Source organism: Hyla sarda, chromosome 8 (genome assembly GCF_029499605.1).
Source record: "Hyla sarda isolate aHylSar1 chromosome 8, aHylSar1.hap1, whole genome shotgun sequence".
Taxonomy (NCBI): Eukaryota; Metazoa; Chordata; class Amphibia; order Anura; family Hylidae; genus Hyla; species Hyla sarda.
The window spans coordinates 189,811,096-189,836,796 of NC_079196.1; the positions used below are offsets into that span (position 1 = coordinate 189,811,096).

The window sequence follows — 25,701 nt, forward strand, 5'->3', positions numbered from 1 at the left end:
AATGGATCTGGATAGTTTGGAAGTTTGGGCTGGGAAGTGGCAGATGAGGTTCAACACTGATAAATGTAAGGTAATGCACATGGGGAAGAAAAATCCGGGCTGGGATTATGTATTAAATGGGAGAACATTTGGGATGACTGACATGGAAAAGGACTTGGGAGTCTTACTTAATAGTAAATTAAGCTGTAGAGACCAGTGTCGGGCAGCTGATGCCAAGGCAAATAAAATCACAACAAGGAAATAATTCTACCACTGTACAAATCACTAGTCAGACCACACATAGAATACTGTGTACAGTACTGGGCACCAGTGTACAAGAAAGATATAGTGGAGCTGGAGAGGGTTCAAAGACGGGCAACCAGGGTAATACGGGGAATAGGAGGACTACAGTACCCAGAAAGATTATCAGAATTGGGGTTATTTAGTTTAGAAAAAAGAAGGCTTAGGGGCGGCCTAATAACGATGTATAAATATACCAGGGGGCCGTACAGAGATCTCTTCCATGATCTATTTATACCCAGGACTGTTTCTATAACAAGGGGGCATCCTCTACATCTAGAGGAAAGAAGGTTTCTACACCAGCACAGACGGGGGTTCTTTACTGTAAGAGCAGTGAGACTATAGAACTCTCTGCCAGAGGAGGTGGTCATGGTGAACACTGTAAAAGAGTTCAAAAAGGGGCTGGATGCATTTTTGGAGAGTAATAACATCAACGGTTATGTATACTAGATTTATAGGGACATAATGTTGATCCAGGGATTTATTCTGACTGCCTAATTGGAGTCAGGAATGAATTTTTACCTCGAGTATGAGTTTTTTTTTTTTTTTGCCTTCCTCTGGATCAACTCAACTCAGTAGGGACTTATTAGGGGTATAGGTTGAACTTGATGGACTCTGGTCTTTTTTCAATCTTATGAAATATGTTACTATGTTACACAATACCATGGACATACAGAGACAGCAGTTGGCCCCTATGCAAGAAGCTTACATGGGCCCTTTATTCTCCAGTTGGCATTGTGTGCCCTCTTATGTCTAATCTAACCTAATAGACAGCTTTTGAGGTGGCAGTAGGCCCAATAACCTAGCAGCACATGTTGCGCATATGATATTACATCTACATTCCTTTCAGCATCCAACATATTTATTGTTAAGCAGCCTGTACCGATCAGTGCTAAAACATCTACATCTCTACCTGCAATGAACTGTGCTAGACCAAATGTTAATGGATATGTTGCTATACAGAAATGTATCCTCAATAGTACATCTGCAGCACATACAGGCCCACGCTGACAGGATTAATGAACATCATTTGTATGAAGAGGGATAATTTTTTTTTCTTTTATTTTTTTTGCCGAGGTTGGAAAGAATGATAATGACCGCTCTTTGTACGTCCTGTTCTTTGCATTTTGTAAGATGTATTTGTGCTATGCATTTCCTCAGCGTGGGGTAAGATAAATTCTAGGTTTAAAAATATCAAATCAGTCTTTGTTTTGGTCTCTGAATGCAGATCCTATATGAGAGGACACGTAGCAAAGCCCTTTGTGCTGAAAATGTTCCATGCTTAATAAAAGAATCTTACACAAGGGGATTTCAGAATGATATGGAAAATGCCTCATCATTCAGCTGATGGATTTGCTATGCCGAATAAAATGCAGAGTATGTCATTAGTCAAGAACTAGGTGCAGTTCCTGGAAAGGCCCTAATGTGAAATCCATCCACACTACTTTCTTACGAACCAATTGGTAAGCCAAGGGGTTAATAGAATAGCATAAGGTTTACCTATAAATCATCCATGAAGGTAATTAATAGAACGTTTATCGGCCTAGAAATTATAGAAAAAGCTATCATCAAATATGTTTGTATATTTGTAATATACATTGGTTAAAAAATTGTATATTTTGGGGTGAAAAAATGCTGTACCTTTAGCTATTGCCTGTGTGTGTCTATGTGATGAGTCCAAATACAGGAAGCAAGGACAGGACAAGCAGGGCTCTGTGCAGGTTCCTGGCTTGTCAATCATCCTGCTGTGTGAGCCAGGAGCATGTTATAGATCCTCAGCGCACAGAGCCCTGCTTGTCCTCAGTGTACAGAGCCCTGCTTGCCCTCAGTGCACAGAGCCCTGCTTGTCCTCAGTGCACAGAGCCCTGCTTGTCCTCAGTGTACAGAGCCCTGCTTTTCCTAAGTGTACAGAGCCCTGCTTGTCCTCAGTGCACAGAGCCTTGCTTGTCCTCAGTGTACAGAGCCCTGCTTGTCCTCAGTGCACAGAGCCCTGCTTGTCCTCAGTGCACAGAGCCCTGCTTGTCCTCAGTGTACAGAGTCCTGCTTGACCTCAGTGTACAGAGCCCTGCTTGTCCTCAGTGTACAGAGCCCTGCTTGTCCTCAGTGTACAGAGCCCTGCTTGTCCTCAGTGCACAGAGCCCTGCTTGTGAGAAATGAATCAAACAGCTGCAGCGGCTTCCCACGCTGGATCACCGGTGTGCATAGCAGGATACAAAGGATAAAGGAAACTGGAAGCTTGATATCGCGCTGCTGTAATAATTTGAAGGATGAGTTCAGTTAGGTTCAACCATTTATTGGTATACACACAACGCTTTTCAGGGAATGAATATCCCTTTCATCAGGTGTGATATCCAGTGAAAGAACATAGCGGTATTTAACAGGTAATTTTGTGACGTGTACAGGAAATGACATTTTTCACAAACAAAGGGACATTATCCACACACAACGAACAATCATCACAAACTATTAATATTAAATCAATGAGTGAGCGCCTTACAAAAAATGAATATAGCGGCAGTCCAAATATAGAGCAAGTTTGTATAAAATATGAAAATCATTACAATATCACAATCTCAAAAAATACTAAAAATATGGATCCATCATCACATAGCACATAAATAAATATAATAAATATAATTAGATTTAATACGATGTGGCACGAAGGGTTAAATGAATGCATAGAGAGAACAGATTAATTGCCTTTTTATATATGTGCACATGCAGATTGTGTATATATGTATATTTTGTATATTTTTATATATTTGCTATTTATTATATTTATTTATGTGCTATGTGATGATGGATCCATATTTTTAGTATTTTTTGAGATTGTGATGTTGTAATGATTTTCATATTTTATACAAACTTGCTCTATATTTGGACTGCCGCTATATTAATTTTTTGTAAGGCACTCACTCATTGATTTAATATTAATAGTTTGTGATGATTGTTCTTTGTGTGTGGATAACATCCCTTTGTTTGTGAAAATGTCATTTCCTGTACACGTCACGAAATTACCTGTTAAATACCGCTATGTTCTTTCACTGGATATCACGCCTGATGAAAGGGATATTCATTCCCTGAAATGCGTTGTGTGTATACCAATAAATGGTTAAACCTGCCTGAACTCATCCTTCAAATTATTACAGCAGCGCGATATCAAGCTTCCAGTTTCCTCTATCCTTTGTATCCCTCAGTGTACAGAGTCCTGCTTATTCTCAGTGTACAGAGCCCTGCTTGTCCTCAGTGTACAGAGCCCTGCTTGTCCTCAGTGTACAGAGCCCTGCTTCTTCTCAGTGTACAGAGCCCTGCTTGTCCTCAGTGTACAGAGCCCTGCTTATTCTCAGTGTACAGAGCCCTGCTTGTCCTCAGTGTACAGAGCCCTGCTTGTCCTCAGTGTACAGAGCCCTGCTTCTTCTCAGTGTACATAGCCCTGCTTGTCCTCAGTGTACAGAGCCCTGCTTTTTCTCAGTGTACAGAGCCCTGCTTGTCCTCAGTGTACAGAGCCCCGCTTGTCCTCAGTGTACAGAGCCCTGCTTGTCCTCAGTTTACAAAGCCCTGCTTGTCCTCAGTGTACAGAGCCTTGCCTGTCTTCAGAATACAGAGCCCTGCTTATTCTTAGTGTACAGAGCCCTGCTTATTCTCAGTGTGCAGAGCCCTGCCTATCCTCAGTGTACAGAGCCCTGTTTGTCCTCAGCATACAGAGCCCTGCTTATTCTCAGTGTACAGAGCCCTGCTTATTCTCAGTGTACGGAGACCTGCTTGTCCACCCACACTGAGGACTCCACACAAGCAATAGCTGTAGGGACAAAAATATCAACATTTTTTTAACCAATGCATATTGCAAATATACATATAATGTTATTTTCTACATTATATAAAAGTTTTTGCTAATGACAGGTACACTTTAACCCCTTGCCTCAAAACGCAGTTTATAAATGGCGCTGCAGCACGGCAGGGTTATGAAGCTAGCTCAGGAGCTGAGCTCGCATTATACCCGCATGGCCCCGGATGCTATCAGAGGCCAGGACCCATGGCTAATGCCGGACATCGCCGTATAGATAGATGTCCGGCATTAACTTCTCGGCAGCTCAGTCGGGCTGATCGAGACATTCACGGTGAAAACGCGATGTCCCGATCAGCTAGGATGCATCAGTAGGGTGCCTTACCTGCCTCCTGTGCGTACGATCGGTGATTGATTGCTCATAGCCTGAAATCAAGGCTTCAGCAATCGATCACCGATAACACTGATCAATGCAATGCAATGGCATTCATCAGTGTATTGAATCAACATAATGCATGTTATAGTTCCCTATGGGGGCTATAACATTGCAAAAAAGAAATGTGAAAAAAAAAAGTTAATAAAAATCATTTAACCCCTTTCCTAATAAAAGTCTGAATCACCCCCTTTTTCCATTAAAGAAAAAAAACTGTGTAAATAAAAATAAACATATGTAGTATCGCCACGTGCATAAATGTCTGAACTATTAAAATATATCATTAATTGAACCCCACGGTCAATGGTGTATGCACAAAAAAATTCAAAAGTCCAAAATAGCGTATATTTGGTCTCTTTTTATTCCATAAAAAAAAAAGAATAAAAAGCGATCAAAAAGTGATAATAAAAAATGACACCAATAAAAACTTCATATGACGGCGCAAAAAATTAGCCCTCACACTGACCCGTATGTGGAAAAATAAAAAAGTTATAGAGGTCAGAAAATGACAATTTTAAAAGTATTAATTTTCCTGCATATAGTTATGATTTTTTCCAGAAGTACGACAAAATCAAACCTATATAAGTAGGGTCATTCTTACCCAAAAATTTACTGTGTAGAAACAGAAGCCCCCAAAAGTTACAAAATGGCATTTTTTCTTCATTTTTTTTTTATGTTTCGCTGTAGATTTTTGGGTAAAATGACTGATGTCATTACAAAGTAGAATTGGTGGCACAAAAAAATCATATGGGTTTTTAGGTGCAAAATTGAAAGGGTTATGATTTTTAAAAGGTAAGGAGGAAAAAACGAAAGTACAAAAACGGAAAAACCCGTGGTCCTTAAAGGGGTATTTCAGGCAAAACCTTTTTTTATATATCAACTGGCTCCGGAAAGTTAAACAGATTTGTAAATTACTTCTATTAAAAAATCTTAATCCTTCCAATAGTTATTAGCTTCTGAAGTTTTCTGTCTAACTTCTCAATGATGATGTCACGTCCCGGTATCTGTGCATGATGGGAGAATATCTCCATAGGAACTGCACAGCTCCCGGGACGTGAGTCATCAGAGAGCAGTTAGACAGAAAACAACAACTCAACTTCAGAAGCTAATAACTATTGGAAGGATTAAGATTTTTTAATAGAAGTAATTTACAAATCTGTTTAACTTTCCGGAGCGAGTTGATATATAAAAAAAAGTTTTGGCCTGGAATACCCCTTTAAGGGGGTTAAAAAGTAAATGGGCAGGTACCATTTTATATATACAGCCTGATGTGGACCTATGTGTCTGAATCCAGACTGAACAAACAAGGAGGGAAGAAACATATAAGTGTAAAGTCAAATTACATACAAAGTTTGTTTGTAGTCTATAACCAAGGATACACAGAAGTCTGCATAGGAGCTGTAGATACAAAACTGTAACCAATTCTTTAGCCAGAGTCGCTTTTTTATTTGTTTTACATGCACTAAGCTGTTCTCCACTGACCGATGGTAAAACGGCTTCTATTTGACCCACTAGGCTGTGATAGCGATAACAGTGCAGGAAACATGTTTCAAGATCCTATCTCACTGGTATAGCATTTCTGTTTCTTTCCACAGATGGTTTATATCTCTACATTTATAATCTACTCAATGTTGCTTTTATGCTCATGTTTCTATGTCTTTCATGATGTTTTGTTAAGGTTAAACAACACAATGTAACCCCAAGTCAATGACACTTCTGTGAAATCACACTGTCCACTCAGGAAGAACACTGATTGACAATCAATTTCACATGCTGTTGTGCAAATCGAACAGATAACAGGTGGAAATTATAGGCAATTAGCAAGACACCCCCAATAAAGGAGTGGTTCTGCAGGTGGTGACCACAGACCACTTCTCAGTTCCTATGCATCCTGGCTGATGTTTTGGTCAATTTTGAATGCTGGTGGTGCGTTCACTCTAGTGGTAACATGAGACTCTACAACCGACATAAGTGGCTCAGGTAGTGCAGCTCATCCAGGATGGCACATCAATGCGAGCTGTGGCAAGAAGGTTTGCTGTGTCTGTCAGCGTAGTGTCCAGAGCATGGAGGCGCTACCAGGAGACAAGCCAGTACATCAGGAGACCCCTTGTGAGACCATATGCTGGTACGGTTGTCCCTGGGTTCCTCCTAATGCAAGACAATTCTAGACCTCATGTGGCTGGAGTGTGTCAGCAGTTCCTGCAAGAGGAAGGCATTGATGCTATGGACTGGCCCGCCTGTTCCCCAGACCTGAATCAGATTGAGCACATCTGGGACATCATGTCTTGCTCCATCCACCAACGCCACGTTGCACCACAGACTGTCCAGGAGTTGGCAGATGCTGTAGTCCTGGTCTGGGAGGACATCCCTCAGGAGACCATCCTCCACCTCATCAGGAGCATGCCCAGGCATTGTAGGGAGGTCATACGGGCACATGGAGGCCACACACACTACTGAGCCTCATTGTAACTTGTTTTAAGGACATTACATAAAGTTGGATCAGCCTGTAGTGTGGTTTTCCACTTAGATTTTAAGTGTGACTCCATATCCAGACCTCCATGGGTTGATAAATTTGATTTTCCATTGATAATTTTTGTGTGATTTTGTTGTCAGCACATTCAACTATGTAAAGACGAAAGTATTTCATACGATTAGTTCATTCATTCAGATCTGGGATGTGTTCTCTTAGTGTTTCCTTTATTTTTGAGCAGTGTATATAGTTGCTGAAAGAGTGCTTCTTACTATTAGACTATTAGATATTTACATACTAATCCAAATGTGTGTTTTCTCCCAGGTGGGAAGTTGACAGTGATTACTGTGAAGGAGTAAAGCAGACACCACCATATGACAGCGGCACCAGGCTTCTAGACCTCATCGATATGACAGTGTTTGACTTTCTCATGGGTAAATGTTATATTGCTAAAAGTAAAATGCATTAAAAATTCTGGTGTTTTTTTTCTCTCACTATGAGGCACAAATCCATCCCTTCATAAAAGTGAGGGTTATATGAACTGTAGAAATGATGATATTTTACATAGATTTATGTCAACTTTCTTTACCTTCCATTAAGTATAGGGAAAAAAAACTTAATTAAAGGAGAACTATGACAAAAACTAACTTATTCCCTTAATGGATGGAGCGCATGCTGTCTACCTGTAGTCCCACGTCCCAGCGGTTGGTCCCCCCACGATCAGCTAATTCTGCCCTATTTTGTCGACAGGGGATAAGCTAACTTTCACTGGAGTACTACTTTAAGCCCATTGATTTAAATGGCCCCAAAGTCGTTCTGAAATATCCCAGTGGTGGCGCTGCAGCGAAATTGAATACTTTCCACACAAAAATTGATGATTGAGCCCTCCACCAGGGGAAACTCTGTGAACCTCTTGACAGAAAACCTGTGAAACAGAAATTGATTTACTTCTGACCTGTACATATACTTGTATTCACAAATAATTTTGTTCCTCCCCAATAGGCAACATGGATCGACATCATTATGAGACATTTGAGAAGTTTGGGAACGAGACATTTATAATTCACTTGGATAATGGACGAGGGTAAATATGAATTAATCCTTATGACTACAATGGTACCATATGCTGTGTTTTCATACATCACCCTCATACATACATTATAAAGAAAGTACTTTTAACAGTGTTGGATAGATTGTTTTATAAAGAAGATCAGTCATAGCAGCAAATATCCTTAAATTACATGCCTAAAAGAAAGCAATATACCATAGTTATGGGTGCATCTGCACCCACTGAACCACCCCATGATGGGAAATATAATGTATAACCCTATAGTGTGGTAGCATACAGTATTTGTTGCTAGACTTCTCTTGCAACAAATGTTATAGATTGGAGTCTTAGTGTCCAGGCCCCAACCGATTGGAAAGATGACAGCCAGGAGAGAGCATGCTAAGCGCTCAACTCTCCTGCTGCTCAGCCATGACCGGGCACATGGAGGGGGATTGGAGCAGATGAGTTGTTTTCATTCTTAGCCTAGACTTATCCTTCGTTCAACTATATTAAGTTAGTAACATGTAACCTGCTTGAAACTCATAGGTTGGACACCATTGGCCATACATTTCAGAATCCCCCCACCCCCCCATGTATGCCAAGTGTGCATGTATTCCAAATGTATAATAGGGAGAAAACCACTACCAGAGACCTCTGAAAGTGCCTACTATACTCCTGGAAACAAATAGATCAGGCATGTGTAATTCTTCCAAACATTTACCATCAGGGGGGTTCAGAGGACCCCGGTTCATTATAGATAGCCTGCTGATCTGGTTCAGACAACATTAATCTAAGATGTATGGGTATGGGCATCTTTTTTTGCTCCTTGTATACCATAAAACATATACAGTAAGGGTGCGTTCCCACACGGCATACAAACAGCATATTTCACACTGCGCAAAATTTACGGCAGCAGCAGGATATACGCTGCGTATTCCCTGCTCACTATACACACAGGGCTTTCTGGCGGCAGCCCTATTCGTGTGGTGAGTTTTAGAGGAGGGGCCGTGTGCTGGCTTGACTGTGACGCGCGGCTCCGCCTCCAAAACTCACTGCACACATAGGGCTGCCGCCGGAAAGCCCTGTGTATATAGTGAGCAAGGAATACGCAGCGTATTTCCCACTGCTGCCGTAAATTTTGCGCAGCGTAAAATATGCTGCGTATGCGCCGTGTGGGAACGCACCCTTATTATGTAGAGGAGAGAGAGCCCTATAGATACAAATAGGCCCTTTATGGCACTCGGGGGCTCTAAACTTTGTGAGGCCTTAGGCAAAACTTCAACATGAGGCCCTCACTGACGAGATGTCACAACGTAGTGTGGGGTAGCAGCACCCAGGCCAAAGGACTGTATTATGTAAATACTGGATGGCTGCTTGGGTACAGGTATCAGTGGTGCCAAGTCACAGAGCGAGTCACTACAGAGGCTCCAAATTTACGTTTCTGCATTGTTTTAAATCCTTTTTGCACTCAGTAAAAAGACTCTCTGCTGGACTTTTGCGCCTTCCAACAAAAAAAAGGGAAAACCTCAAAATCTATAAAATCTACATGAATCTCCTATACTAAATACGATGACAGACACCTGAGATATCACCCTGGTGCCAGAAAGCGTAACAGGAGTACTTACCAGTGTGTGTCCGGTCTTCAGGGTGCTATGAGGTGCAGAATGGAAGCAGCAGAAACAGGACCATAACCCCTTAAGGATAAGCACCCACTCCCCAAATCTAACAGCAGCCATCCCAGCATATCGCCCATGGGGGTCCTGAGACCCCCCTTGTCAGGACTGACCGGCCAATCGCAGGGCGGGGGGTTAAAGGTGAGATCCCCCGCTCTGCCCATCCCTGGAAGTCCAGGCAGAGCAGGAGAAAGATGGTGGCAACGGCTGCAGTGTGCTAACACTGCGGTAGTCTGTTACCTAACTTAGTGTTTCCCAACCAGTGTGCCTCCAGCTGTTTCATAACTACAACTCCCAGCATGCATGGTATGTCAGTGCATGCTGGGAGTTGTAGTTCTGCAACATCCGGCCCTTCAGATGTTTCTAAATTAAAGCATCCCAGAGTTATTCATTCTTAAAGTGACAGTGGTCAAATTGGCAAAAAACGGATACGTCCTTAAGGTCAAAATAGGCTGCATCCTTATGGGGTTAAAGGACCTAATATTGACAGACAGGGGCGCTCTCTAAGGCTCTGCTGCCCTGTATGTCTTCTCCTCCCTGACACTCCCCTGAAGAACTTTCCCCTGTCCTGCCACTCTTCAGCTGCAAGCCCTATAAATATCCAGTCACCCACTTCGCAGAGACTCTCTGTCCTCCCCTCTGTATGGACCTCTCCTCCAGATCCTCCTTTAATAGGTACCCTTCCTGCATGCCCACATAGACTCTTCTGTCTCCCAAAATAAAGCTTTCCTTCTCTTCTGTCCTTCCTTATAGACACCCTCCTCCCCTTCTGTCCGCTCTTATAGACCTCTCCACTCCTCCAGTTCCCCCCTAAAGACCCATCTTCTCCTCCTGTGCCCTCCTAAGTACCCTTCTCTCTTCCTGTACCCACTTATATAAAGCCATCTTCCTCTCCTCCTGTACCGCCTTATATAGAGCCTTCTTCCTCTCCTCCTGTACCCCCTTATAAAGAGCCCTATTCTCCACCTGTACTCCCTTATATAAAGTCCTCTTTTCCTTCTGTATCCTCTTATATACAGACATCTTCCTCTCCTCCTGTACCCCTTAAATAGAGCCATTTCTCCCTCCCTGTACCCCCTTATATAGAGCCTTCTTCCTCTCCTATTCCCCCCGGCAGAATCCCATAAGACTTAATGAATTTTGCACACTCTGAATAGGGGACATTCCCAGTGGTCCCTCAACATACGATGGTAATCTGTTCCAAATGAACCATCGTTTGTTGAAACCATTGTATGTTGAGGGATCTGTGCAATATAAAGTATAGGAAGCTGTACTCACCTGTCCCCGCCGCTCCTGACCCGTCACCGCTGCCCTGGATGTCGCCCTCCATTGCTGTCACCATGTTCCGTGGTGTCCCCGACGCTCCGGAGGTCTCTGCTTCCCCATGATCCTCGCTCTCCGTTGCCGTCATCACGTGACATGATGACGACAATGGAGAGTGCCGGCGATGGAGGGGATCGTTAAGATGATGCTCCGGAGCCCGGAGGACAGGTAGGAGACCATCACCGGAGCACACGGGGCACCGTAAACGGCTATCTGGTGGCAGTTAAAGCAGTCTGCGCTGCCGGATAGCCGTTTATGCGATGGCCCCGACATACAAAAGCATTGTATGTTGATGCTGCCTTCAATATGCGTTGGCATTTCCAATAGGGTACAATAGGGGACAAAACACTCCCAATAGGGAACAATAGGGGACAAAACACTCCCAATAGGGGACAACCAGGCTTATGTGCTGGCCCTACCTTGTACGCAGGGTCACCATCAGGGGGTACAGCCAATACCCCAGTAAGGGGCCCAGATTTCCAAGGGACCCCGGCCCCCACTGCTACCCCCTGCAGCAGCCCCAGTACAGAAGCAGAAGACGGCTGTTTAAACAGTGGTCCCATGCTTCTGTACATCCGCCGGCCACATCATTCACCCCCTCCTTCCCTGATCACCCCGTGCCACTTTATTTCCTCTGTGCCAAATCACCCCCCCCCCTTTTTTTACCCCCTGTGCCACATAATTTCCTCTTGATCCCCCCATGTGCTATTTCATAACCCCCTTTATCCCCCTTTGCCACTTCATAAAGAGGGGGGTGATGAATTTACACAATTAATGGCACAGGAGGTAAGGTGGATTAATATAGCACAAGGCATAAGGAGGCACAGGGTATAAAGGGGGATGAAATGATGGGGGGGGGATAAGGGGTGATTAAATGGCACTGGGAGATTCTACTGTAATATTGCTTTTTATCATGTTTTATATGTAATTACACTCTGGAGTGAGTACAGTGCAGCATTCAGACATTTAGAAAGGTTTTTGAGCCTTTTTTCCCCAATAACGGACATAGCGTGAGTGTCCGCTATTGGGAGATTCTACTGTATGAAGTCCTCTTTTCTTTCTGCACCCCTTTATATACAGCCCTCTTCCTCTCCTCCTGTCTCCCCTTCTATAAAGCCCTCTTCATGTCCTACTGTACACCCTTACAGTATATAGTGCAATATTCTCCTTCTGCTCTAAAATACTTGTCCTCCTCTACCCCTTATAGACCCCTCCTGTCCCCCCTTACAGACTTCTCCTTTCCCCCTTATTAGTGGCCCTGCTCACTTGAATATTCCCTGTGTCCTACTTTTCCTTATTTCTGTTCCCCCGCTGTAATTTGCCTCTTGTCTATATTTTGGTGTCCACGCTCTCTGGTTCAGTAGCGCTCTGTCTTAGCTCCGGAGCCGCTAGCTGTCCTCCTTTGGGCCTGAGTCTATTCCGGTGCAGGACTTCTAGTGCAGGCCATGTGCAATAAGATTTCTGTTCCCTGCTCCTGTACGAAATTAAGTGGCAATGACTAACTTGTATGAATTGCCAATCATTTTGCTGTCTTAGGGGGGGAAGCTAGGCAGCTGCGAGGCCCCTGCTAATGCGAGGCCTTAGACGGCCGCCTAACTTGCCTAATGGTAGAGCCGCTTCTGGCACTCTGACATAAGGGTCTGGTGTATGTTTGTACCCCAGAACCCTTTCCATGACCCATGTGTCAAATCTCAAGCCCCTTGCTTGCCAACAATACATTTCCTCTGGAGAGGGGAGTCCTGCACAGATGGTCACCAAAGGGTAGCAAAATGGAATGGATCAACAAGACTCCAATCCAAGGAATTCATCCCTTGTCCATATCAAACTTTATCTATTCTGTAAGATCTACCCATCCCATCTCTTACTGGTTTTATCATCCATTCAAAGTTGTGAATAAGGCAACAAGTGAGGCCCAGCAGACTTTACAAATCAAGAATTAAAAGCTTGTAAGAAATAATATATTGATTTCCTAAACCTGTGTATGCTTACTGTCACTTTCCTATTGAGCCCATGATGTATTTGTGCCATAATACAAACCCAACAGCAAATGAAGTCCACAAGTCCCCACAGTAGCCTTGCACTGTCATACTGATCTACTGCTGGAGTATTCTTAAACTTTATTTGTATTGTTATATTGTGTCAGCAGTTACCATGGTAATAATACCACTTTGTGTCAGCGGATAAAGAAAGATTTATTTTGACCTTGAAAATAACTAATGTTATAAAAGCTCGTGTCCTTTGAATGCAGGGACTGAGGTGATGACAGTAAAGGAAAAATATGTAATATGTATTATAATACAGTATATATATATGGCGTATTAGCCAAACTAGTGGAGTGCTCACCTATTTGCATCAGAGTCTGCGGAGTGCATTATATTTCTACTCAATAGACAAATATTTGCATTGTTTCGGTTGTGTTTTGGTGGTCATTTTGACAAAAAGTGCCAACAAGAAATGTGACCGTATTGATAAAACGTTGGCATTGATTGGATAGGCTGACAGCCTGACTATCTGCCTCTGCATGCCTTTGTATTAAATGGGAAATATACAAAGGTAAAGTATCGGCCCAAAGATTGCCTGAAATTTAGGATTTTCACCTATAAGCCACTACAATGAACGTGTCTCACTCTGGAGGACCCAACATATACACAAACACACACTATAGAGACAATACTGAAAAAAGTGTTTCTGATTTGGCCACCCCCAGGTAACTTTTTAAAAATGAAGACCAAATAGCTTTAAAGTTATCTTTACCAACCTCCCCACACATGAACGTTGGGCAATGCCAAATGTTTATGTTAACCCTATGGGAATGGGAGGCTAAGCCAACATGGCTGACTTTACCGTAAGGTTTTTGGGCACCTTAACTCTACTACATTAGGGAACTAAGCTCAAAGGACAACATATGGAGATGTCCCCATACTTGGATCCATTAAAATGATGGTAAGTTATTAGACTTACTATGAAACTGATCCAATGTGTGTTAGAGGAAGAAGTAATACTTGTGTGTCTATGGGAGCGGGACTGATATCAGAATATGGTGGTGCTATACACACAGTGGGAAGCAGTGAAGTCTTGGTTGCTGTTGCACAACACAGCAAATTTAAGATTTTAAGTTAGTCCATTTTAATGCTGATCATGTGTGAATATATTGGAATATTTATTATGACACGTTATTCTCGAATATCTTATTCAGTCTAAAAAGGGAATAATAAAGATCAGAGAGTGTGAGGGTGGTTTCTGGGACCTTTGAGTCCCGTACGTGCGTTTACACAACTCGCAGGATGAAAAGGTCTAAACTCTCGGAATAAAACGTCTCTCGCATTTCACAGGGAGCTTTGGGTTGTCAAAAGATGAAAGATTTTCCTGCAATAACTGTTTTATGGTAAATTGTTTGCAGCAAAATAGACTCAAGACAGATATTAAACTGACATATAACAGGTTTCAGGAATCATCCAGAGATGTTGATGTTATTTACACACGGTCGGTGTATTAGTTTTGTAAATGGTTTGTTTTGCCTTTAACAGGTTCGGAAAATATTCTCACGACGAGCTGTCTATCCTGGTGCCGCTGAACCAGTGCTGCAGGTATTATTATTTACACAATCACTCAATGGGCCCCTAAAAACTATGACAATTGTTGGGAACCTATCATTACTTTCATTACTGATGACGTGGGAGGTGGGCAAAACGTTCAGCGCATGTGCTCTGAAGACAGAGCGCTGCGCTCAGGGGGCGTATGACGTGGATTAGCACAAAATGAATATGCATAAGGGGGGGGGGGTGGCTTTGCCGCCTTCCTCCAGAATCCAAAGTAAGACTGCCGGAGGGGGACCCGCCTGCAGAGGGCAACACAGGAGGTGATGTCGGACACTTTAGAGGACACCAACTCGTCAAAAACAAAACTTTACAAAGTAAGTGAACCCGTTAGTGACTTCTATTCACCCACACTATAACACAATGTATTGGGTTTAGTGTGGGTGAACTTGCTGACAGTTCTCCTTTAAAGGGGTACTCCGCCCCTGGCATCTTATCCCCTATCCAAAGGATAGGGGATAAGATGCCAGGGGCAGAGTACCCCTTTAAGCAGCATGAAAGTAATAGGTTTTCTTCAAGACTTTTCAAGTGAGGATGCTCCCGATCTGTACACTGCACTAGTCCATAGCTTATCCATAGCCTATAATTGACCTGATGTATGCCGGACTTAGGCTCACATTGCTGCTCATTAGATTAAAGCGTACCTGTCATCACAGAAAAAAATTATGCATCTAAATGTTAGTCACTAGGTCATAAAAATGTTTCACATGTCTTTTGTATGTGTCTAGTTTTGTCACAAATCCCTCTGTTCTGCTGCCCACTCATTCTGAAATCCACTGCACTGAGCCCTTCCTCACTCACCCCACATTCCCTTCCTCACTGAGTCTGCTGTGCTGGATCTCTTCATCCAATTATTGCAGGCTGCTCTGTAATCCGCTCCTCTCTGTTCTCATGCTGCAGTCTGTTAGACAGTACAGGAGTGAGCACAGAGGAGTGCTAGTCCCACCCTCACTTCCTGCACTTTGTCCCAGCCTATTCTTCAGTTGGGACAAAGATGATGCTGCAGCCAGACAGGATGATGTTCGGGATGGTATGGGTAGTTGCTAGTGGTCTTTTGTATAAGCCATGATTTTAGAAAAAGGAGATGACAAAAATGTTCTGAAGTTTATTAGAAAGTTTTTGATATTGACAGTGATCATATAAGACAGCAGTGAGCTTGTTCTGGATTAAACCACCTCGACTGAAAAAGGCTTTAATATATTTTTGTAATAAATACATTTTCCTTCCACAGGATTAAGAAGTCAACATACCTGCGACTACAACTTCTAGCAAAGGAAGAGTATAAGTTGAGTAAGCTGATGGAGGAATCACTTCAAATGGATAAAATAGCTCCAATCCTCTACCAACCACACCTAGACGCCATGGACAGGAGGCTCCGCATTGTCCTTAAAGCTGTCAGTGACTGCTTAGAAAAACTCAGCTATGATAGCGTAGTCGAAAACGATTTGGACTCTGATGTGAACAATAAGACAACTAAGAGGTAGTGACGCAGAATCACTAACCCCCAACCAAGAAGACATAGTCTTGCCGAAGACTGCGAATGCTCCTCTGTGAATTCAGTGAATTCAAATTTAAGATGACATTGTTCCCACTGTAGACAAGTTATAAAAACCAGGAAGAAAGGATTAGATGATGTGTCTATTACATAAGTATATTATACATGGATGAACGTGAGACGATACGGTCAAAGACCTACAGAATTCGATTTGGGTTGTAATCATATCCCAATCTTTTTGTACAGATAGGAGGCCTTTATTTAAAAAACAAAAAAGAAAAATTTTGTATTTATATATATGGTATAATATTACAAAATGATGACCTACCTACCACTTTTTTGGGGGGGGAGGGAAAAAAAGGGACAGTATAGTTTTGTTTACCTGTGATGCTGACTTGACTATACCACATCGTCGCCTTCAATATCACTTCAGTCCCTTAACTTTAGTAAACTGTATCTCCTGCAAGTTATATTTCTGGAGGTCACAAATTCAAAGTCTTAACAGTAGATGGTTTTAGGATGATTTCATAATTTTTAATGGTGGAAGCTTTACTTGAATGTTAAGCATTGGGATGAACTACTTTATCATTAAATCTAAATGGTGGGCCTTATTGTCTAGACCAGGGGTTGGCAACATGTTGCTCTTCACTTGTTGTGATGGAACACTTCCAGCAGGCTTTGTTAGTAGATGCCGGAAGAGACTATGAAGTAACAATTGGACTGCAGCATTTTGCCTTTGATCTTTCTTGTGGTTTGTAGCCAAGTAGCTGCCTTCCCATGTTTGCTTTTACTATATTTGTGTAAATACTGTATATACCATACATGGATAACAGCTGTATTCCGCAGCTGGGAGCTTCATTTTGCAGCATTTTTGTGATTTGTTTGCAGCGTGGTAAAAGTGCAATAAAAGATACAGCAAATAATTATCCAAAATATCTCTATGGCTTATTGTTCAATTGCTTGCTAACACCATTATGTCAGTATTCATTGCTATGTTTTTGAAGCGATTACCCAGGATTAGAAACAGCCCCACCCTTGTCCAATGAATGGATCTGGTATTGCAAGCTGACTGAAATCAAAAGAATAGGGCTGAGCTGCAATACAAGGCACAGCCTATAGATGTTTATTTTTATTTTTTTATTTTAGTTTTTTTGTGATGCATGACAACCAATTTAGAGCGGCATTCCAATATCAGGTAAAATAACATAAAAATGTTGCAGAGCCATATAGCAGTTGCTTAGTGCTACAATTCTCCAAATCCATTGCAGCTCTTCATCACAGTCTTCCCTCCCTGCCAATTGCCCTACCACAGAGCAATCCTGTCAGTTCTGTTGTAAAACATTTCATTTTACAGCAGACTTCACATAAACTGTTGCTGCATCTGCTATTCATTTCCCGTCTGCTCCTCTGCCTGTGGTATTGTTCAGCACAAGGCAGCATGCTGTCCATACACTTCATTTGTCCTAAATATCCCAATAAAGATATTTATGTATATGTGTCTATGACAGGGAGATGGTGATGTCGGCTGTAGTGTCTGATTAGAGATAATGACATCATTCAAGGGGTGGGGCTAGAGCTCAGAGATGCGATCCTGCCACAATGCCCAAGACAGCAGACAATGATGCATTGTCTTGGGAGAAAGGGAGAAGCTGAAGAGCTGGAGACAATACAAAACTGAAAATGAAAGGACTACATAACTTCCTGTCAGGGGTAAATCACATAAAAATATGCTGCAGCCAGTATAATTTGTGATAACACTATACTAATAAGGTATATATCTTGGGGTGATAGTATTTAAATACAATTTTCTGATTTTGGAATACCCCATTAAATCTTTAAGTTTAAATGGGCACTGTCACCAACTTTATTTTTTGATATCTTGCAGTACTTATGTATTTTTTTTTTCATTAAAAAGGTTTAATTTACATTTAAAAACCGGCCACTGAAAAAGGACTGATTTTGGAGTGGCAATCAGTCGTTTTTCAGTTAGGCTGCACTCGCTCCCTGCCTGTCAATCAGACAGGTGGGAGCGAGTGCATTGGCTCCCTGGCCACTGGCTGGGAGGCCACTCCTCCCGCACATCGCCGCTGCCGCCTCGTTCCCGCCGCTGTCCCTGCATGCCCGCTGCCGGACTCTGCAGTAACTGCAAGTGTAATGAGGGAACGGGGTATGCGGGGCTGGGGGGGAGGAGGGAACGGGCTAGTGCCGTAGCGGGGGGGGGGGACCTTTTCAGGCTAGCAAAAAAAAAAATTGGATGGTGGGAGCTACCCTTTAAAGTCTAAAAAGTAACATATTGGACCTTTAAGAAAAAAATTACTCCTCTCCTTGAATTAAAGATTAACTTTTGGCGAAGTTGCTTTATAACATATGGGACCTGATTAACTATTGTAAACCCAAACTGTTATTGTCGGATTATGAGTCACATTTTGGCTTAGGGCGCCACAAATTGTGTCTGTTTTAGAATTTGTAGCGCAATCCAAGAAAATAAATCTACAAAACTGAAAAATTGGTGTGACCGACCCCAAAAGGGGCATGGTCAACAAAAAATTCCCTATCCTATACCTGTCATGTCATTTTGACCCTTAAAGGGGACATAACTACAGTGTAACCTCGGCATCACATGTGTAGAGTGTGGCTAACCCTTGTGCTACCTTGCAGCATCTGCTTTACTGGGCAACACACAATAAATCATATCCATATAATAAAGAGGAAAATTATACAAAAATCAGGAGTGGTACTGTGGATAACACCTATCGTATACTATTACTTTTATTTATTAAAAACACATGATTGGCATTGACAGACTATCTACCACTATTCAGAAAATGTCTGAAGTGTTATAGTGCGTCGCCCTGCTTCTTTCCTCCGAGATATCACTGATCTCTGGGAACAAAATGTGAAACAAAAAGACAAGAAAAACAGGAGAGCGTCCCGCTCTCCTGTTTTTCTTGTCTTTTTGTTTTACATACGTAGAATAAAGACATAATTTCCTAGCATAAAGACACCAGGACTAAAACCTGCTGTGGGACATTATAAACACCTTATTGCCAAGGCACACTTCTAACAAAAAGGGATTGTGTAGGCAGAAAATGCGGAGTGCCAAATGACAAACTCGGATGGGCAGTATTGCCAAACCCAGCTCTATTACAACTGTATGTGTATGTATACATGATTTCAGTGGATAATGGATTAATATAATTCATCAATATTAAAAGCACACTTAGATCATCTTGTGGTTTGACTTCGGACAGATGGTGCTCCTTGTATACAGTACTATATAAATACAGCAGGTGTCATTATATCTAATCATGATGGAGCCCATGGTGACTTACAGTACATACCAATACAAACACTATATAAGCTGCAGAAATGCGTTCCTGAAGCTTTGCACTTATTACTATTGGCAATAGCCACATGAAGGACTTTTACGTCAGAAATATTGCTATATTGCTTCCTTGGAACCAATAAAATAAAATGAATTGGAATGCATGAGTAAATCTGTGGTACATTTCTCTCCCGGCAGTGATGATTCGGCATTGGCACACAGCAATTGGTATGATCAAATGCTCAGGTGAGACCACTGTGAATGTCTGACCAGGGGCGTAGCTATAGGGATGCAGAGTTGCAGTCATATCAGGGCACTGATGCCTAAGGGGGCCCCAAAGCACATCTAGCCCATAAGAGATCAGAATTATAATTGGCACATGGGGCCCTGTTGCAGACTTGCATCGGGGCCCAGAAGCTACAAGTTATGCCTCTGTGTCTAATGTATCTGACATCCATGGACTTTATGCCCTAGAAGTCTGTGCATGGTAGAAATATTCTTCTGTCCACTTCAGGGTAGACTCATGGGCACCAAGCAAATTCAGCATAAGGCATCATAGCCCATGGCAGTCTAGGTAAACATTGTGTATGCAAGTCAAGATGAGGTAGTATAGTAGACAGGGGGATCATTGTTACTCTATTAGCAAATAAAATGGATATGCAAAGTAGCTCTCTAAAAAAATGCTATCTACCTTTTAGAGGGAGCATCACTGTAAGCCAATGCCTTACTCCTTTAAGAACCTCAGAACATTAATGGTGACTTTGATAGCCAAGCCAGAATCCCCCCAAAAGGGAAAGTTACCCATCTGTACATAACTGTTTTAGGGTTGTTGCCCCTCAGCAGTACAGAGCAGGTGCTAACTGAATAGCAGAGAAATCTTCATCGTGGGCATCGAAAAGTAATGTTTATAAATACAAAAAGTCCCAAAAGACATATGGAGACTTGTAGGTCATTCATGCTTAGCAGGGAATTTTCTGAAAATGAAATGCATAGTTGCTCTCTCTCAGAAAGAAAAGAACTTACTCTCTGGGGCAATTAAAGTGGACCTGTCAGCATGTTTTAGGGTATAAAGAGGGGGCATGGCTGTTAGAGATGAGCGAATTTACAGTAAATTCGATTAGTCACGAACTTCTCAGCTCGGCAGTTGATGACTTATCCTACATAAATTAGTTCAGCTTTCAGGTGCTCCGGTGGGCTGGAAAAGGTGGACACAGTCCTAGGAAAGAGTCTCCTAGGTCTGTATCCACCTTTTCCAGCCCACGGGAGCACCTGAAAGCTGAACTAATTTATGCAGGATAAATCATCAACTGCCGAGCTGTGAAGTTCCTGACGAATCGAATTTACTGTAAATTTGCTCATCTCTAATGGCTGTATAGGGCTTTTGACCCTAAATCTATACAGCCCTCCCATTAGTTAAGAGACCCCTCCTGTGCTGAGATAGCATAGTTTTAGAAGATATTTAAATTAGGCTTTTAGGCCCACTGGGTGTTCCTTTTTATTCCCCAGCGAAGTTCAACCCCTTCCCTATTTTGTGCACAGAAAGGATTGAAAACCTAGTAAAGAGGCCAAATTATGCTGGGCTCAAGCAGCCGATGGGGAATACCCAGTGGGCTCCAAAGCCTAATTTGCATATATTTAAAAAACCTTTTATATCTCTGCTCTGTAGGGGTCACTTAACTAATGAGAGGTATTTTTGGATATAGAGTCAAAAGCTCTATACAGCCATGCCCTTACTTTTTAACCTACAAACCTGCTGACATGCATTAAGGGATGTTATAGGTGGCACCAGAAAACTCTTCTATTTTGGAGAGATACTTTGCATGTCATTTTTCCCAAGATTCCCAGTGGAACATGAACAGACAATGAAGGGGTACTCTGCTGCTCAGCGTTCGGAACAAACTGTTCCGAATGCTGGAGCCAGCGCCGAAAGCTTGTGACGTCATGCTGAGCAGCGGTGTACCCCTTTAATTAGCCACACTCCTTTTGCTGCTCTCCTCAAGGAGAAACAGAAGCACTCCACATATAGCTGGCACAAGCTCTGGGCAGAGAGTAGGGCTCACTGGGCATGGGGGGCCCATGATGGTTTGGTGAAAAATATGCTTTACAGGTCGCTTCTCGGCCTTTTGGCTAAGATCAAGTGTAATATCTGTTCGTATCAGTTTAATGCTGGTGGCAGGCGACACCAGTATGGAGCTGGTGGGGATGGGTGCTGCATGGTAGGGAGCAGGTTTTCTAGGGCTGGTTCTGAGGAATCACCTCGACGGCTGCCCCGTTGTGACCTGTTTCCTCCGGGTCTCGCCATGAGGCTGAAAGGGTCTAGAGCCAAGGTACTTTAGTGGGAGTGGGAGGATGGACTCACTGAGTTGAAGCACGGGCACCATGATCTCTGCACCTTTGTGGCACTCACCTCTTGATTCCCCGCCTTCTGGCTAGGATCAGAGAAATTTCTAATAGATCCGGCCGGATCTGCACACATTCACTTATTTATTTCTTTTTGTCTCACTGTGTCACTTTTTGCGTGTTGTGTGTCCACAGGATTTGGCAGGATGCGGTAGCCCTTCTGGGTGTTTCTCCTGGCGGTCTAGGAGAGGTGTGTGTGGCCATTAGGTACCTTCCCTCCCTGCAAACACCCCGGGTACTCCTGCTCTGGCAGGGTACCTACCGTTATCGGCTCTGCGGGCAGATACCTTGGCTAACTCCTAGGGGGATGCCGGGAGCATTTGTGGTCCCTTAGTAGCTTCAGCAAAAAGGGAATTCGAACCTGGAACCTCGCAGGTACCTTTTGGTCCGAAAGCGAAGGGTAAGGTTTATTGGGGGGGCCTCTCTCCTATTGGAGAAGGACTTGCATCCTCTGTGCACATTTTTTTAGTGTAACACGTTTGCACTTTGGGTGATTCGAGAGCACGTTCCTCGGCTCTTAGATAAAGAAAAATATGCTTTACAGGTGGTAAGCTGGGAGTGGGATAGACATAGGGTTCCCTATGACTCTGTCGCCACATGGTCCACATAAACTTGGTGCTGTCTCTTGGAATAGAGTCCAAGTCCAATACTCTGCGCTCTGTCATCAAAGGTCCCATGTAAACCTTGTACCAACTGTAATGCAAAACCAGAAGGGAGCTTTGTTTAAAATTATAATAGTGTAAAGAATAGGTTCCAGCATATTTGATTTAATTTTTGTTTTAGCTCTAAACATAAAAACCCTTCATTATTGTTCTAGATCCTTCACTTGGAGAATAATGTCTGCTTGTTTCATGTATTAATTATTAATCACCTTTTTTCATTCAGCGAGGCTCAATTTGCTCGTCTTTTCTGTTTCCCAACAAATCTGAGATGTGATACCTCTGTTGCATGGGACATTAATATTATATTCTCTGCTGGATCGTTCTCTTTGAAATATAATGACTATTAGTCTGGTAATTCAGAAGCAATCAGCGTTTCCCAGAAGACACAACATTCTCCACTTGTCAGCATAGGCCCGGCCTGATGATCTATGTTTCCTTGGTAAGTAATACGGCTTTGATTCACACAATGACACAAACAATGGATGAAAGCAAATTTTGGAGGAACCATGTTTTGTCTTTGGTGTGCAGTAATGGTTGAGACCTTTGATTCATCTTATTCCCGGAATAAAAGGAGAAACATCCAGCAGGTAGTCCTTGTATGTAGAAGGTGCAATAGACCAAGGGTCTATAAGTGTAGCCTGTTGTAAAACATACCCTTGAGGTCCAACACATGGGTGTCCACGGTGTTCTCTTCTTAAAGGGGGTTATCCCAAGATGAGACATTATCACCTTTCTGAATTGGAGATAACTTGCTGATCAGTGGAGGTCTCACCATGTAGGTCCCTTGACCCCCTGACTGAAAAGAGTAGTCTTTGCTCCATTTACTCTCTTTGGGACTTCAAATGAGTGCTACATTTTGCTTTCTTCAGCAGAGTGAATGGAGCAGAGGCCGAGCATTGGTACTTTTGCTGCATTCAATTAGGTTGCAAGGGCTACTAGGTTGGACCCCCGCTGAGCAGTTCCTTAAAGCTTATTCTGTGCATAGGTGAAACTTAAAAACTTAGGATAACCCCATTAAAGCTTACCTGTACTTTAAGATAACTTTTCAGAATAAGCTGGCCATTATACTATATAACTCACAGTTTTCCCCTCCTCTGTAGACTCCATAACTAATTCTCAGCTGTCCCTGAGCTAGTGGGTGGAGGCTAGATGCTATGACATCTGCCATACTATGCACACACAAAGATGAGGAGATCATGTTCCCCTATATCTCTATGGAACACCCTTAGAAGTAGCAGCAGCATGAAGGACATTAAAAAACAGTATTAAGCAGTGTAAGCTGTGAATCTAGTCTTTTCAGCAGATCTTCAGCAGCTTCTCTGTGCCTATCTCTCTGCTTTTGTCTTGCTGTGGAGCTAACTTATCCTGCCCGTTAACCTCCTAAAAAAGCTTTATGGGCAACACGTAAATTGATCTCTTAGTAAACTGATTTATCTTGAGACAGAATTCCAGTTTTTCAGGCTAAATGGTGAATGTAGGAAGAAGGAGAAAAGGAGCCTGGTAAGTGGAGGCATTTTTCTCCTGCAACCAGGCAGCACAATGTCTTGGGCCAGCCCTAAACCTGGACATCACTATGGGGGCAATGACACAATTGCAATAAAAAAAAGTCCTGGTCTACATTAAGAGCCTTCAAGATCTCTGCCAGAATTACTACAAGTCCCATTAAGCCCAGAGGGCCCCTGACATATTTTCAGGCTTGCATGGAGGGGACACAAACCTGGGCAACCTGGACACCGATGTAGGCAATGGCAAAAATACAATGTGTTTTCCATACGACACTAAGAAGATGGGAAGAAACTACCATCTCTAAGAGCTTTTCTGAACATAATTTATGGTAATTGGGGCCAAAAAGTTGACCCCATCTCGGTGAAAAGCTTAGAACTTGTATCTTTAGTCCATATTTCCATTTCAATGAATATACAGTGGGAGAAAAAATGCGTTGATTCAGAGAGAAAGAAGTAATATAGAGTGAAAACAGCAGTCGCACAATTTCTGGACAATAATTGCAACAATAAACCAAAAATATGAAATAACAATTCACACTTAAAACTACACAGGGATTTCAGAAGTAAAAAAGGGAACATGAATAAAAATGGCTAGAAAGTAACATTTATATTCCCCAGCGCAGAGCAATGGATTTTTCTCCACTAGAACTATACTGCCGGGTCATTTAGACACATGTTCATTTTTTTTCTAGTCAATTCAAACAAAATTACTATGTCCCCCTAAAGCTACAGTTTTTTATTCTATCTCCAAGCCTTCAAAGATTTTTTTCTCTCCCTTTTCTCTTGGGCTGTTATAATAAATGGCAATGTAAGCTCGGAAAATATAGCTGTAAAATGTCTGCCTCAAAATATTACATTGCAGATCTTGTTCCCAAAAGAACCTTTTATAAGTAACGTGATAAAGAAATCCCGTGTGTTCAGGACTGCAACTGCAAAAAGACTTATGGACACAATTAACATGGGGAAAATGGATGTTACCCTGTATTATTTCACAACTTTAAAGGGATACTCCGCCCCTAGACATCTTATCCCCTACCCAATAGCCGGACCCCCGCATTCTCTGGGCTGTCACACCGGTGTTCTGAACATTAGTGTTCAGAACGCCGACTTCAGCCAGCTGTGGTTGGGATGTCAGGCCATGCCACCTCCATTCATTTCTATTGGAGGGGTGTGGCGTGACATCACAATCACATCCGCCTGATGCCGGGGTGCTGGCCTGGAGATTGCGGGGGGTCCCATCAGCCAGACCTCCCGCGATCTGACATCTTATCCTTTGCATGTGTAGGGGAAGAGTACCCCTTTAAGGAGTTGTCTTGGACTTTTCAATATACTAACATTGCATTGACTTTTGTGAGTGTTGTACGATCTATATGCATTCTATATGATTTTTGTGTTTTCAGGCAGAGAAGCCCGGGGCCTAATAACTATCTGTTGGTGGCACAGTGATTAGCACTGTTACCCTGGAGTCCTGGAATCCATTCCCCCCCAAGGACAACATCTACGAGGAGTATTTATGTTCTTTCTGTGTTATTCCAAAACCTAGTGACAACTCAATTAAGAGTTTAGATTGTGAGTAATGACTATCTCCATAACGTACTGCGGAAAACGTTGGCACTGTATAAATAAAGCAATTGTTATTGTATTGTAAAGACCTACAGTAGTAGGACAGTGCTACTCCTGTCTGTAATATGAAGAGGAGAGAGGCTAC

The 25,701-nt window shown here is 42.6% G+C and overlaps 1 protein-coding gene and 1 pseudogene across 1 annotated transcript in view; both read left to right on the plus strand.

Annotated features, from left to right (window-relative positions):
* Window positions 1-17,034, plus strand: part of FAM20C (FAM20C golgi associated secretory pathway kinase) — a 211,735-nt gene extending 194,701 nt beyond the window's left edge. The window contains exons 7-10 of the mRNA XM_056533606.1: window positions 7,291-7,400; window positions 7,969-8,050; window positions 14,538-14,597; window positions 15,838-17,034. Coding sequence (XP_056389581.1) covers window positions 7,291-7,400; window positions 7,969-8,050; window positions 14,538-14,597; window positions 15,838-16,090 — 505 coding nt within the window. The 3' untranslated portion in view covers window positions 16,091-17,034. The remainder of the gene's footprint in view (window positions 1-7,290; window positions 7,401-7,968; window positions 8,051-14,537; window positions 14,598-15,837) is intronic.
* A 4,499-nt stretch (window positions 17,035-21,533) lies between these two features.
* Window positions 21,534-21,658, plus strand: LOC130290054 (U2 spliceosomal RNA; annotated as a pseudogene).
* The last annotated feature ends 4,043 nt before the right edge of the window (window positions 21,659-25,701 follow it).